Genomic DNA, 15,873 nt, shown 5'->3' on the forward strand with positions numbered 1-15,873 from the left:
GAAAGTGACATTGACAATGAGATGTTTCGTACTACGCTTGAGATTATTACAAACACGAAACTTGGAGTGGTTCCCTGGAAGCAGGCATCTCTTCCTCTTTCTTTCGGTGGTCTTGGGATTAGGAAATCCTCGGATTTGGCCTATCCGGCGTATTTGTCGTCTGTCCATCAGTCTTCGAAGTTGTCGGATGATATCCTCAGCAAGTTTGATTTGAAAGTGTTGAACGGTGACGTTTTGTCAGTTTTGCAGAGTCTTCCTTCTGAATACTCTTTATTGAGCGGAAAGTCTAAAAGTGTTCAAAAGAAATGGGACTTGATAGGTGTGCGAAAGGTTTTTGACGAGTTATTGGCTTCTAGTTCTCCAGTGGACCGTGCTAGGTTACTTGCATCATCAACAAAAGAGTCTTCAAAGTGGTTGCAAGTTATACCTTCAAGTAATCTGGGGTTACTTTTAGACAATAACGCGGCAAGAATATCCGTAGCGCTTAGATTGGGTTGCAAGGTGTGCGAAGAACATCGTTGTGTTTGTGGAAAGCTAGTAGACGAATACGGTCGTCATGGATTGTCTTGTAAGAATAGTAAAGGATGGATTCCGGGGCACGATGATGCTAACAACATCTTCTCGCATGCTTTTTCGTCAGCCGGTGTCCCTAATGTCTTGCAGCCACCAGGGATTTCGAGAGACGATGGGAAGAGGCCAGACGGAATGACATTAATTCCGTGGAGCAGAGGAAAGTCACTGATATGGGACGTGACAGTTCGAGATACTTTAGCTCAGTCTTATTTGTCTATTTCGTCGACTAAGGCTGGAGCTGTCGCGGATCTAGCAGGGCGTAGGAAACATAATCATTATGTCGGTCTGAAAGAGAATCACTTGTTTAAACCGATAGCGTTCGAAAGTTTGGGTAGCTGTGGCCCCGAAACGGAAGCGTTTCTCGTGAGTTTAGGAAAGCTGATGAAGAAGGCTTCCGGAGAGAAGAAGTCTTTAGATTACTAGATTACTTGCTTCAGAAGATTTCTATATCGATACAGAGGCGGAATGCGATGATTTTTATTTACTCTAGTTTAAATTTTTAATTTTTGTTTTTTCATAGACATAATGTTTATTTTTTCTTTTTCATGTTTTTCGGGAATTAACTCGAGCACACGATATGATAATTTAACGAAGAATTTTTATTCAGTTCTTGTTTCTTTAGTTTTTAGTTTTTTCTTTTGTTTATTTTAATTGTTTTAATGAAATGCTTTGTAATGAAACTTAATTGTAATATTTAAACATTGACAATGGGGAATTCGTTAAAAAGGACAAGTGTTTCTAACTTAGTTTTTCTAGGTGTATGAAAAAATGGAATTTGCGAAACTCTGACGAGTTTACCGGATCGATTGAAATCCGTTTCACGTGCAATACTTACTAAAATTAGTTTTAGAATTATGCATCTAGTCAATTAGCCAACATTGGCCAACCCATACCTTCATTTTATCACCTAAGACCATTCGAAATAAGCTAAAATATTTATCAATATTTCCGTATAATAAGCAATTAAATAGAAACTTGCGATGCCTATTATTATATTCATGTCTAGTCTATATTCCCTTCCAACCCTTTCAATAGAACATTATGTTTAACATCTAATCGCTTTAGCAGCTGTGTGTTAAAAGTGAGTATCTACATTGGTACATCCATCCATAATACGCACACCAATTCACTTTTTAAATTTGCACATGACTATGTGCTATATGTAGCTATTGAAACATTCAGTTTACATCAGTTATAATATCAAACAAACACAGAAAATATTCTCTCTCTTGCGTCTCGGTAGGATTTTATTGAAATTGTTTTCATATAAAATTGCCGGCTCAATCTTTACATTTTCTCCTTTTGAATATCAACCGTATGTTCTCTGAATGCTACATGTGCATCAAATGCATTTTGAGAAGAAAATAAAAAATTGAATTTCTTATTGTAGCATGATGAACCCACAATAAAATAAAGTTGAACCTTGGAACGAACTGTGAGCAACTTAAAAATTGTGTGTATTTGAGATGAAAACTAAAAAGAAAAAAAATTAACTTAACTGCTGGTCGCATGGGGGATATAAATTTTAATACAAAAATTGCGCTTTCAGTCGAGACTGTGTTGTCGCCAGTGTAAGAGGTATACGACGCTGTTGTATTTTACGAGTTTTTATGAAAACACATTGACTATTCGTTTTGTTGTTACCTGAGGTATTGTTACACGAAAGTGTTTTTCGTTTACATTTTTCATTCATAGTGTGAATTATTGGTCGATTCTTTGGTTATAGAATTTTTCGGAAATCATTTTTTTCTTCATCTACCATTTGTCTATGCTAATATGTTCGTGTGTTTTAAACATGTACTCGCTGGATTCAAAAATTTGTTCCATTCCAACGTATGATTTTTACGAAATTGATGATACGCTGAATGGGAAACAGTCGTTTCAATATTCGTTGAGAGAGAAATAATAATTGTCATTTCATGGTTCAGTACTTCCGCATAGAATTTAAAATAGAACACGCAAGTGCGAATATAAAAAAAAGGTATTTACTGACAGAACACGCAACATATTGTGTGTATACGGTTACAGATGTGAAAGTGATTGGGAAACATCTCTGTGTGTTAACAATCAGGTATCTACCAAAACAACAACCGGTGATCAACATTCCATCGATTCTAAGTGTGTTCATTTCACTCTCAGAGAACCATTTTCCTATTCTTTTCCGTTAAAGAAGGACCTTCGCACTAGCGATCGATGAACTCTCCGTTAATCGTATTGTCATTTTTTCATCAATAACATTCGCCAGTGACATTAAGCTCGAAGTTTATATTCATTTACTCTACGGTTTACACAAAAGATTGGACTTTGGATCTGAGTGCAAAAAAAGAACGATAAAACGTGATACGATATACACGATCAGTGAATCTACATACGACCAGCACCAGAGTCTGTCGTTACATTATTTTTTCATATTTTTGATATCTTTTATCTTGCTTATGCTCGCATAGAGTTTTGACAATAATGTCTGGTGTTTGTTTTAACATATGCCTGACAATAAAATGACAACTGAAAGCGAACAGTTAAACAGTGTAATCGGCCTGTTGGATAAAATACTTACAATCAATTTCAACCACGTATCGTCCAGTTAAAAGTAGAACCAAAAAAGCAACTGGTTGGCGGTGTTGTTTAACTGGACGAATTTTTGTAGTGCTTTGATACCTGATTGATAGCTACGAATCAAATTCGAGATCTTATTAGAATTCCCATCATCCGTCTCTTATGAATAATGAACTTGTACAAAGTTTGTGTTCTGTGCTCAAGCTTTAGGAGCCATTCACAAATAACGAATTTCAGCCACTCCTTTCCTGATTTAGCCAAAATGAATAGAGAAAATTCTAAACCTCCGCTTTTTACAGATTCTCCCCCTGAAGAGCGTGCATAATTTGTGAATCTACCCCAAGTCACTTTATCTAAGGTTGAGAATAGGCCTAATAGGTCATACCGTGTAAAATTATCTCAATTGCCTAACAGCAACGCAGTTCAAGCAAAAGTGCTTCGATTGACACCTGCCAAATGGAGTACTATTTGCAAGAAATTTTATCCCCACTCTTTTTACAGTGTAAAATCTTGTATGTAGCACTGTCAAGTTTCACTACCCTATTTAGAGTACCACTTTTACTTGAAGTGCGTTGCTAACAGAGACGTAGGTAGTAGCGTCAACCGCCTCCTGTTGATATCGATTCTGAAGTAGTGAACGTATTTATGGTTTAATCACCAAACAGATTGAATCAGAAGTTCATTTGTTTAGAGAGTTAGATTCGATAACTGCAGCATCGATATGCACAACGAAAAGCTAAACGTGGCTGATTACAAATCGTCTAAAATCGCGAGACTTTTATCATCAAAAATTTGACCCGAAAAATTTTACAGTCGAGGAAATTTAGATTTCGGGTTTTCGAAAGGTATTAATCTTATTTAACCCACACTTTATCCCACAACAATGGAATCCACAAATTTAAATTTAGTTAACACAACGGTCACAATGACGGCGCTGCAGTCACGATTTCAAAATGTGATATAGGGTGGCTAATTAAATTTTGGTTTTAGCTACATTTTCTCTTGGTTTTTAATTATTATATTAGGCTTCTAAATTAAGAGTAAATTTATGCAATATAAACCGTTTGAGTTTGAAAAAAGATGTTTTGTATCAGTGAACGATATAGGAAAGCGTTCAGTGCGTCTCAACATACAAAAGAACGTAAAATATAATTGTACATTTAGCCACCCTATGTCCGTCATCGCTTCTATTGTCTTCAAAAACATATTGTGTGCTTGTCATGATATGTATCAGACGTTTGTTTATTTATGTGTCTCATCTAAAATGCTGGCCAGCAAAATTTTGATCATTAAATTCAACGGCCAAATTGATCTAAATGTTAAAATAATTGTGAATAATAGTGAAGTTAATGTGGTTTTGTTTTCTCTTCATAAAGGAATTTGCATCAGTTCGATGTAAAGTGCGGAGCACCATTAGAAAAAAAACTTGTCGCTGAAGAATGATCAAAAAGTTGCTGGACGCAATAGCTTCAACTAATGCTTTGCAGGATATAGAATCAAAATTAGAGAAACACCAAGAGCCGTCCATTTGAAATCTTCATCATCATCATTTCAACTAAAGGTTTTTTTTAACGAAACGGAAGTTCGCTCGCAGATTCGGATCGGAACATCTCATTCGTTTTCGCTAAAGCTCTTAGCCGTCATTAATCATGATTCCCATGAAGAATCGCCAAAAACAAAAAATTGGCAAGGGATGAAGAAACGCCGGCAAAAACAAAGAATGATAAATTTGTCTTTGTTGCGTTTCTTCACACTTTGGCGATTCTTCGTGGTGATTAAAGAAATCCTTTGAAATTTATCCTTTTACGAAATTTATCTAAAAGGCGTTATTTGTTCGAAGCTAGTGAATCTATCCTTTTATAAAAGTTACGAAATGCTGCCTGGTTCGATCCTAAGGAAACTCTTATTTTACGTCAGGTAACGGCATCTTGTTCGATCCTAAGGAATTCATACTGTCACGAAAGATCCCGAGGACACTATCATTTTACGAAAGATAATGTAGAGACATTTCAAAAACGTATTTTTACACTTTGGCGTTTCCTCACACTCTGGCGATTTTTCTCTTCACACTCTATCGATTTTTCTTGGCAATTCATCATTATGGTTGATGTGTTAAATCAACAAGAAAAATCGCCATAATGTGAAGAAAAACCAAGAAATATCGCCAAAGAGTAAAGAAACTCCAAGGATCATAGAGAATTGAAAATTTGTCTTTATGGCGTTTCTTCACACTTCTGAGACTTTTCTTGATGATTTAACAAATCAACTAAATATGATGAATTGTCAAGAAAAATCGCCAAAGTGTGAAGAAACTCCAAAATATGACAAATCGCCAAATAATACAATATTGTCGATTTGACTATAACTTTTATTTAGAAAAAGATTGTACGGGACAGTATGTACTGCATATCATAAATTTCCTCTCTCTTGTGTTTATCTGTGTTCTACGAAGCCAAAATATAATTTCGGGCTACAAGTAAACCGTCTCGACTGCCCAGTAGTTATTTTCCTAAGTTCCTAATGAGTGCAAAAAGGCTATTTCAACATTAGTTAGGAAAGCATAATTTTTATGTGAATGTTTCTGAGGTTTTCCATCTTAATATTTTCATTAAGTTACAAATAATCCACAGAAAATTTTATTACCCTAGAACGAGGTCGGAAATACATCAAATAAATCAAATAGAAAACAGACTTGGAAATTGTTATTTTGTCTAAAAGTTGATATTAAAATTCTTTGGAAATCGTAAATCGCATAATTGCATGAGCAAGCATCTCAGGATTATAAATCAGGAACTTTGAAGTTCGTCATATATTCATATTCTTATCTTATTCCTGACCAGATTCTGTTTTCATGATTGAGCTCAATCATGAGCTTCACTTATACAAAGAGTTGAATTTATTTCCTATGTCAAATTGTAATTTGGCGAAAAAGAATGTTCCGAATCTGCGTTTCGTTAAAAAAAGCCTTTAGTTGAAATGATGATTGTGAAGATTTCAAATGGACGGCTCTTGGTGTTTCTATAATTTTTATTCTATATCCTGCAAAGCATTAATTGTAGCTACTGCGTCCAGCAACTTTTTGATCATTCTTCAGCGACAAGTTTTTTTTTCTAATGGTGCTCCGCACTTTACATCGAACTGATGCAAATTCCTTTATGAAGAGAAAACAAAACTACATTAACTTCACTATTATTCACAATTATTTTAACATTTAGATCAATTTTGCCGTTGAATTTAATGATCAAAATTTTGCTGGCCAGCATTTTAGATGAGACACATAAATAAACAAACGTCTGATACATATCATGACAAGCACACAATATGTTTTTGAAGACAATAGAAGCGATGACGGACGTAGGGTGGCTAAATGTACAATTATATTTTACGTTCTTTTGTATGTTGAGACGTACTGAACGCTTTCCTATATCGTTCACTGATACAAAACATCTTTTTTCAAACTCAAACGGTTTATATTGCATAAAGGTACTCTTAATTTAGAAGCCTGATGTAATAATTAAAAACCAAGAGAAAATGTAACCAAAACCATTTAGTTTATCCACCCTATATCACATTTTGAAATCGTGACTGCAGCGCCGTCATTGCGACCGCTGAGTTAACTAAATTTAAATTTGTGGATTCCATTGTTGTGGGATAAAGTGTGGGTTAAATAAGATTAATACCTTTGGAAAACCCGAAAACTAAATTTCTTCGACTGTAGGATGAAAATTTTAACAAAAAAAAATTGCGTCGAGTGGCAGATGATTTGGTTTTTTTCCGTTTGAATTCAATTCTTTAAAGTAATATATTTCACAATTCTAAAAAGTTTCCTTCCTCAATATCTGCCACTTTTTGACGCAATTTTTTTTATAATTTTCTTTCCAAAAATTTTTGGGTCATCAGCTGCCATTTGTGTCGCATATCTTTTTGCGTGTCGAATCTGTAAGCGTCACCTACACCGATATCAGTTCAATATTTGTTCTTTTGGGATAACAGGACTTGCGTCACAATTCCACTATAAGTCATAAGTGGTTTTGAGCGATATAAGCTCGTTTGTAAGTTCTAATTTTTTAGAATTTCGTCGCAGTTTGTGCAGTTTGAATGAAATATTCTTCTCTATAACTTTCTCTTTGATCTGAACCTTACAGCTTTCATTTAACGAAATTTGATCATTTGATCAATACGAAAATTTGACGAAACTCGAAAATTTGACGGAAATCAAAAATTTGACGAAATTCAAAAAGCCGAAATTCAAAAATTTGACGAAAATCGAAAATTCGACGAAATTCTATAAATTTGTCATTTAAACGAACTTTGTATCTGTCATATTTTCTGACATAGATCGTCCTTGCAACGCTCATAGCTCTTATGAGCGATTTTTGGAGACAGCCATGAAACAAGTGTCTACTAGAATGTGAAACTTTATCAATTTGTCTTTCAAAGGAACTTTCTGTCTGTCACATTTTCTAAGTTATAAGTCCCATAGCTTAACACGCTCATAGCTCCGAAATTATAAGCTTTTATGAAAATTCCTTCAAATTAGTTTCTTAGAATTACGTGCTTGACATATCCTAAAATTTTCAGCTTAATCCACCGGTAAATTCAAAAGTTTCGTTGTAACAGAAAGACAAAGTGACAAAGGTGGATAAAACTCATCAATTTCAAAATCAATTTCTTCATACAAATTTCCAAGTTTTGAAATTAATTATCTCGGCCAATTTTTAACCTTATTTGGCGTGCGATAGCTCGTTGAACTCGTATGGACGCCCAAATTACGAATAAAATAAGTGGGAAGTAGTAGGAGCGAAGAGCAGGCCCATGATTCCTCAGTCATACGGATTTTTTTTTAAATTTTTAGTGTGAACAGACTTGCGTCACGGCCCTTCACTAACATAGGGCCATGATTACACTAAATTCAATCTACTGCCTACATCTCCATAAATCTCGATGCAGATTAAAAAAATATAAATATCGAAACCGGGCAGAGTGTTACCATGAAATGTCCTTCTGTTTAAACAAGTTTTTCTTTCTCAATGCCATTCAACCACGCACAAAGACCTTGCCATTCGACGATTTTCCCATGGATATTTGTCGTTCTTTTTGTGAAGTTGATTACTATTGACTATACACGCAACAGCATCATATCCATTTCTATGTTGACTGTGTTTTCAGCCACTTTCCATCTCATTACGGTATTGGGTTACATTGGCAAACAGACACATCTCAGTAAATAAATCAATTTTCGACGAAATATTTATGGTTTTACCGAATAATAATGCTGTTACAGTCGCTGGGGATGCGAAGAATGAAAAATATAAAAATTGGGCACTCGATTCTCGATTTCACTTGATCTAATTTACCAGCAGGTTAAATCGAGGGTTAACTCAAACCGATTTTTCATTTCCATTTTTTTTCCTCTATGGAACAGATACTTTTGAGCACGCAAATCGTTCAGAAATATGATTGATGCTTTGATTGATACTCTAATTCGAATTGAAAATTGAGCTTGAGAATCAAAAGTTCATTTTTGTTCGTATATTCAATATGTAAGCACTATATGAAACACTTGTAACCATGATTGTGGTTGTTTGTACGTATGTTTTTTGGCGATAAAATGCCATTTATTGTCACAATTTTACGTAGTTCGATTTCATTAGCGAGAAATAAATCATGGGAAGAATTCTTTGCGATGATAGAGACTATACAATAAAAAGGGTCTATAAATAAGCCAATGTTAGGCCTTCGAACTTATAGATTAGATAAATACAATTCGGTTCATTTCGGCGACAATCAGTTGCTTTCTGTGGATAAGATTTGCTTTTAGATTTTCATTGTATTTAGTCAGTGTCGTTGTCTGTACGACGAGGATAAACAATTAAAAAAGTTGAAACCACTTCAACTATAATATACGTAACTGACCCTCTCATTGTATTGAAATTTCAATAAATTCTTTTTTACTTTTTTAAAGCGCAACCAACTTTAAACAATCGAAAATAAGTGACCCCGAATCAAAGACAATTAAAAAACCAACATGATCCGCAATGCAACCAATCGTCTCGCATTGAACAGTGGATGTCGAATAATACAAAATCGGTTTATAAGTTCATGCAGCGCTTCGCAACAAAAACATAAAGAGGCAATCGCACCGTACAGTATGAAGGATTCGTTTCGGTATTCGCCGGAAGAAGGATACATACGAACGAGTGCATTCAACGATGTAAGCATGCAGAATATGACCATCGATCAGTATATCTGGCAGGATTTGAACAAATTTCAGGACAAATGTGCTATTGTGAGTATCAATTCTTGTGCTTGATTGAATTCTAGAAAAATTGGATGTAGTGAAAGTAGGGCTGAGCAGCACAGCACTGATACGGTTTGAGCGACTCCAGGCTCTATTTCCAGGAATTTTCTTTCGAAAATTTGTAAAATATTCGGGAATTTTGTCAGTTAAACTCTTAAAAATTCTTGAACATTTTTGGACAATTTCGAGAATTTTCAAAAAAAAATTATTCTTAGTTCGAGAATGTGGTAAAATTATATCGCAAATTGACCATAACACATACTGATGAACACTCACTTCTCAATAACCGCATTAATTGATACACTGAACATCTAAATTGAATCTCCTAATACATCCTTTGCAAGTCAACGAACCAATCTGTACATTTCATCAATTGAAATTCGCATTCCATAATAACTGGCTCATGCTGCACGTCTATTAATTTAATCGGAATGAAATTGTGTTTACAGTAACCAGTTTAATTGGTGTTTCGAACTACCATCTCGATAATTGTGTATTGTGATGTAAGGGTCAAAGTACACCATTTTATGATTTTAAGCTTTGACTCTGTTGTTATCACGATATAAATTTTCCGGTAGTTAAGTCTGATAGGAAATTATCGCTGGTTGCATCGAAGATTACCGTGTTAAAACCATTTTTTTGATACCAACATTGAAAAATGATACTTTCGCCCCGCATATGAGGGGCGAAAGTAAAAAAATGCATCCCACGGGGAGAAAGTACTTAACGAAGAGCGAACGCAGCTGAACGAACAGCGAAAGTGACTGACGTCACAGAAAATGAGAGAAATGAGTCGAGTTGTCAACAAAATCCGCTCATATTATGCAGAATACTTTGATCAAAATTGTAAAACACTGTGCGCCAGTGTTCTTATTGAAATTAGCATACAAAGTTGATACTTTTTGTTACTGAATGATTTGTTAGTTATATCTTAATTTTTGTGTGTGTTATTGTTGTGATGGCTAAATTATTACATTTTTCATATACCAGGGGGCTGCCGCCCCCTGGACCCCCGCATTTTCTGGCTAAATGCCTTTTTATTTCAACATTTTGTTGCGATGTTTGCGATACGTATCAATTTTCAATGTTGGTATCAAAAAAAATAGTATGAACGACTCGGGACAAAAGTAAAAAAATTCAACCTGGGCGATTAGAGCCCTTGCCTTCGGCGCGGGCTCCAACTCTCGCACACGGTTGAATTTTTTTACTTTCGCCCCTTGTCATTCAATGTACTATTTTTTGATACCAACATTGAAAAATGATACTTTCGCCCCGCATATGAGGGGCGAAAGTAAAAAAATGCATCCCACGGGGAGAAAGTACTTAACGAAGAGCGAACGCAACTGAACGAACAGCGAAAGTGACTGACGTCACAGAAAATGAGAGAAATGAGTCGAGTTGTCAACAAAATCCGCTCATATTATGCAGAATACTTTGATCAAAATTGTAAAACACTGTGCGCCAGTGTTCTTATTGAAATTAGCATACAAAGTTGATACTTTTTGTTACTGAATGATTTGTTAGTTATATCTTAATTTTTGTGTGTGTTATTGTTGTGATGGCTAAATTATTAAATTTTTCATATAACAGGGGGCTGCCGCCCCCTGGACCCCCGCATTTTCTGGCTAAATGCCTTTTTATTTCAACATTTTGTTGCGATGTTTGCGATACGTATCAATTTTCAATGTTGGTATCAAAAAAAATAGTATGAACGACTCGGGCCAAAAGTAAAAAAATTCAACCTGTGCGATTAGAGCCCTTGCCTTCGGCGCGGGCTCCAACTCTCGCACACGGTTGAATTTTTTTACTTTCGCCCCTTGTCATTCAATGTACTATTTTTTGATACCAACATCGAAAGTTGATACTTTCGCCCTCGAAATCCGGGGCGAAAGTAAAAAAATGCAAGTTATGTGTTTGAGCGGGGAGAAAGAAAGAATACATAAAGCGAAAGTCAATATACATAATGCGAAAGTCGACTACATAATGTAATAGTCGACTCTTGTCAACAAGTGTACTGCGATCAAAATTGAAATAAAGCGTGCGCCAGTGCGCTTATTGAAATTAACATACGAAGTTGATACTTTTTGTTGCTGAATGATTTGTTAGTTATTTGTTAATTTTTGTGTGTGTTGTTGTTGTGATGGCTAAATAATTAAATTTTTTATATACCAGGGGGCTGCCGCCCCCTGGACCCCCGCATTTTGTGGCTAAATGCCTTCATATTTCAACATTTTGTTCTGCTGTTTGCGATACGTATCAACTTTCGATGTTGGTATCAAAAAAAATAGTATGAACGACTCGGGGCAAAAGTAAAAAAATTCAACCTGTGCGATTGAGGCCCTTGCCTTCGGCGCGGGCATCAACTCTCGCACACGGTTGAATTTTTTTACTTTCGCCCCTTGTCATTCAATGTACTATTTCATCCGTGTGGCGTGAGCAATATTATTTTCTCCACTCAAATGCGGTGAGAAGATGGCGTTTTGTTGACAGTTCAGGTGGGAAAATGTTGATTTTTTCACCTCTTGTTTCCATAGGTTGAACTAGTTATTTGTTATTGACCAGAGCGAAGCGAGGGCCGTAATTCTCTCATGGTTTAATTTCCTATTTCTCCCCGGGGAGAGCACAACGTTTTTCATGCTTCGTATTCAGCTATTTTAGGTGACAAAATGATCATTTTCTCACCCAATACGGCTGAATCCGCCTCTGAGAATAACAACAAAATGGCATTTTCACAAACGCTTCATAGTGGACAAAATAAGGATTTTCGCATCGCTAGCATGAAAATGAGTTTTGCTCTTTGGTACTGTCACATTGTTTTGGTTTTGAAAATGGTGAAACAAAATCGTTATTCAAAATAAGAAAGTCTAACTCGAGCAAAGTTCCGCACTTGCTTCGCTCTGGCCGTAAACTTTTGCCATTGTTTGCATTTCCTATTTCCTCCCCTTGGTAAACAAATAACCATTTGTTGCACAATATTTTCCAGAAATGCGGCGAAACCGGAAGGGAATACACGTATGCACAGTTACGAGACCATACCTCGGCTTTGGCCGTACGATTCCAAACGCAATTCGGCCTGAAACAGGGAGATGTGTTAGCGATTTGTTTACCGAATATACCTGAATTTGCAATAGCTGCACTGGCTACAATTGAAGCTGGAATCGTTGCTACGTCCGTTAATCCCATTTACACATCCGGTAATTGATGAGAACATTTTTTTCCTTCTGTACCTCGACTTTGAAGAGTGAATGTAGACATCGATTGCGACTCCGACAGAACAATATTTTCATTAATTTCAGATGAAATTTGCAAGCAACTGTTGAGCAGTGGTGCGAAATTAATAATTGGTATTCCCGAGATACATTCAGTTCTTCAGACAGCCATTGCACAGACGAAAAAACCGATAAAAATCATTTCGATAAAGACTACTGAAGATCAGTCACTACCAGCCGATGCCATTAATTTTTACGAGCTCATTAGAACAAAAGGTTGGTGTGAGTACAGTGTAGAATGTGTTTAACAACACATTTTTGATGATTATGCTCGTTATGTGTCTAGCGAATTGTTATTCTAAGCGACGAAAACGGTCATAACTTTCACTGTTTATATCCACTTGCAGACGTTAATTTCGGTGATTTAATCAAATACGATGTGTTGCCCAGTGACACCGCAATTTTACCATTTTCGTCTGGCACCACCGGCACTTCAAAGGGTGTGATGCTAAGCCACGACAATATCGTTATAAATTGCGAACAGCTTCATGTACCGTTGCCGGACACCCCACTGATAGATGAAACAACGCGCGACTTCCAGGCAGTCTGCCCAGCAGTGTTGCCTTTCTTTCACATTTACGGCTTTACCGTTTGCTTGATGTCGAAATTGAAGTTGCGGACAAAAATCATTTCTCTACCGAAATTCCATCCGGAAACGTTTATGAAGGCGGTGATAGTGGAGAAGGGATCCATTTTACATCTGGTACCACCAATAAGTGAGTGCTGTCGATCTAGGAGTGAAAACCAATTTTGATTGATCGAATGTGTTCGTTGCAGTATTGTTCCTTGGCGGACATCCTAGCATTACTCCGAAGCATGTGGAGAGTGTGAGAGTGGTCGTGTCGGGAGCAGCACCAATTGGAAGCTCAGATGTTGAAAGACTTATAAAAAAGTGAGTGTTCATTACAACCTGTCCGTTGCTTTGCGGGTGGCTCAATAACTTTCGATTAACTGTTGTTTGCTCATAGAAAAATCTGAGAAAATGTAAAATTCAGCGTATCGCAGGCAAGTCAAGCAAAACATTTTTCCGTTTAATGAATTACTCTTAACGTCTTAACTATGCCTGAAATGAAAAGATAACGAAGCCAGGGCGAAGATGATATCTGTGATTAATACCGTTAATAAGATAACTCAATCTAATCGCTTCGGTTCTTTCATTTTTAAGTTTTATTGAGATCCATTCAACATCGTATTGAGCGTAGATAGCAATGCTATTTACTTCTAAGGTATAGTACTGATATAGTCGCTTATCTCACAATTATTTTGCTTCGGATTCAATTATTTAATTCGGCGATAAAAACATTTGATTGTTACATATCTACCAATACAATGCCATGTAAGCGTGTTCGTCAATCATTCATAAGATTCACAGTGACCAAAGTGTAAAATGTGAACATTTTCATGTTTTACAATTGATTTATCCCGATGAAAGATGGTCTCAACGCACATCACACCTGTTGTTAAGATGCTTGGATACTAACTTGAAATTATTAGTCTATATTTGGGCGTTTTGGAACTGTATGACGTCAAAAACCACCACAAATGTGGTAGCTTTCAATAAAAATAGATTTGTTGGTGGCAGTCCAACCATCTCTGAGAAATGTCATCGGTTTATTCAAATTTAGTCACTGAAGTTGAAATGCGAAACGCACAAATTTAGGCTACAATTTCAGCTATGTAACCATGCCTCTTAATAGACAAAAAATGGGAAACGGGTGGTTTTTATAAAAACAATCGACAAATAAGAACAAAATTACTTGCAAGTAGTCAAGCTCTGTTCGTATAGTGTGCTTGTCGGCGTTTGGGCTAAAAAATGAAAATCAAAAAGTTGTGAGTCGGAACCTTTGAATGAAACATTTTTTGAATCTCCATCACTCCAAATTTTATCTCACGAAAGAATTATTCCACTTCCACAGGGCACCACAATGCGATTTCATCCAAGGTTATGGCCTCACCGAAACATCACCGGCCACTCTAATGAGTGTCAAAGGATGTAAGAATTTTGCATCAGTTGGTGGACCCGTATCCGGTACAGAAGCAAAAATCGTTGACATAAATGATCCAACATACAAAGGACTCGGTCCGAACGAAAATGGTGAAGTTTTGGTTAAAGGTCCGAACAACATGAAAGGCTACTTGAACAACCAACAAGCCACCGACGAAACGTTGATCGCAGACAATTGGCTGCGAACTGGAGACTTGGGGCATTACGATGAGGATGGCTACTTTTATGTAACGGATCGACTGAAGGAGCTCATCAAAGTGAAGGGATTCCAAGTGCCGCCAGCCGAATTGGAAGAGATTTTACGCGACCATCCGAAAGTCGTCGATGCCGCCGTTATCGGAATTCCGCACGAAACGCATGGTGAACTGCCGCACGGTTATGTTGTTGCAAAAGAAGGTGTTCAAGTGAGCGAAAAGGAGCTACAAGATTATGTTGCACAGAAGGTGAGCGCCTTCAAGCATTTAGACGGTGGAATTACGTTTACCAAACAAATACCGAAAAATGCGACGGGGAAAATTATGCGCCGTCAATTGAAAGAAGAATGGGCTACACGATAAGAACAAGGATGTTGTCTAGGTATTAGGATTTGTATTGAATCGTGCTGTGGTTTTTGATATCTTCTGTTAAATTTTTGACGTATTTCTGGTTGGTTCCGGTTTGATTATCATTATTTCCTTACAATTGAATATACACGAAAGACTTTTATATAAGAAGACAGGATTTTTATTTCGATGATTGGACCTAGTCATTAATCGACCACTTCATCTATATAATTGTGAGACAAACAGGAAGAAGAGAAGACTTCATGAAGCCTGTAGTAAACGAATTGAAGAAAAAAAGAAATCAAAAACTAAGCAGCTTTCTCATCAAACGTTCTTTGCAAAATAGTGACAGGAAAAATAGTGACGCAGTTCCGATCTGATTGATCTGGTTGATCTTTTTGGTGACACATTCTATGCATGAATACATAAGCCCTATAAGTTAGAACATCGCCCGGAAAGGTAAAGATCGTGAGTTCAAATTACATATCCACAAGCACTCTACGAAATACGGCATCTGCGCCCGTAACTAATGTACTTTGTTCTTGAAGTTGTCACGAACTTCGCTACAGCGAAATGATAAAAGGCACTAGATGTATACTTATCACAGGGGGCTAGAGGTTGCATATC

General features: G+C 36.5%; 1 protein-coding gene across 3 annotated transcripts; it reads left to right on the top strand.

Annotated features, from left to right (window-relative positions):
• Positions 1–2,064: 2,064 nt before the first annotated feature.
• On the top strand, positions 2,065–15,396 carry LOC119074597 (probable 4-coumarate--CoA ligase 1). Of its 3 annotated transcripts, XM_037180841.1 has the most exons (8): positions 2,121–2,222; positions 2,502–2,644; positions 9,095–9,418; positions 12,414–12,624; positions 12,727–12,915; positions 13,047–13,415; positions 13,477–13,591; positions 14,616–15,396. In XM_037180841.1, the coding sequence occupies exons 3-8, from the start codon at positions 9,158–9,160 to the stop codon at positions 15,259–15,261; spliced, it is 1,791 nt and encodes a 596-aa protein (XP_037036736.1). In that variant the 5' UTR covers positions 2,121–2,222; positions 2,502–2,644; positions 9,095–9,157; the 3' UTR covers positions 15,262–15,396. The 3 variants fall into 3 exon arrangements, with proteins under 3 accessions (XP_037036735.1, XP_037036736.1, XP_037036737.1); XM_037180840.1 differs by lacking the exon at positions 2,502–2,644 and having other exon boundaries at positions 2,065–2,222; XM_037180842.1 differs by lacking the exons at positions 2,121–2,222; positions 2,502–2,644 and adding an exon at positions 8,925–9,036.
• The last annotated feature ends 477 nt before the right edge of the window (positions 15,397–15,873 follow it).

The sequence above is a fragment of the Bradysia coprophila genome, unplaced genomic scaffold (assembly GCF_014529535.1).
Source record: "Bradysia coprophila strain Holo2 unplaced genomic scaffold, BU_Bcop_v1 contig_151, whole genome shotgun sequence".
Taxonomy (NCBI): Eukaryota; Metazoa; Arthropoda; class Insecta; order Diptera; family Sciaridae; genus Bradysia; species Bradysia coprophila.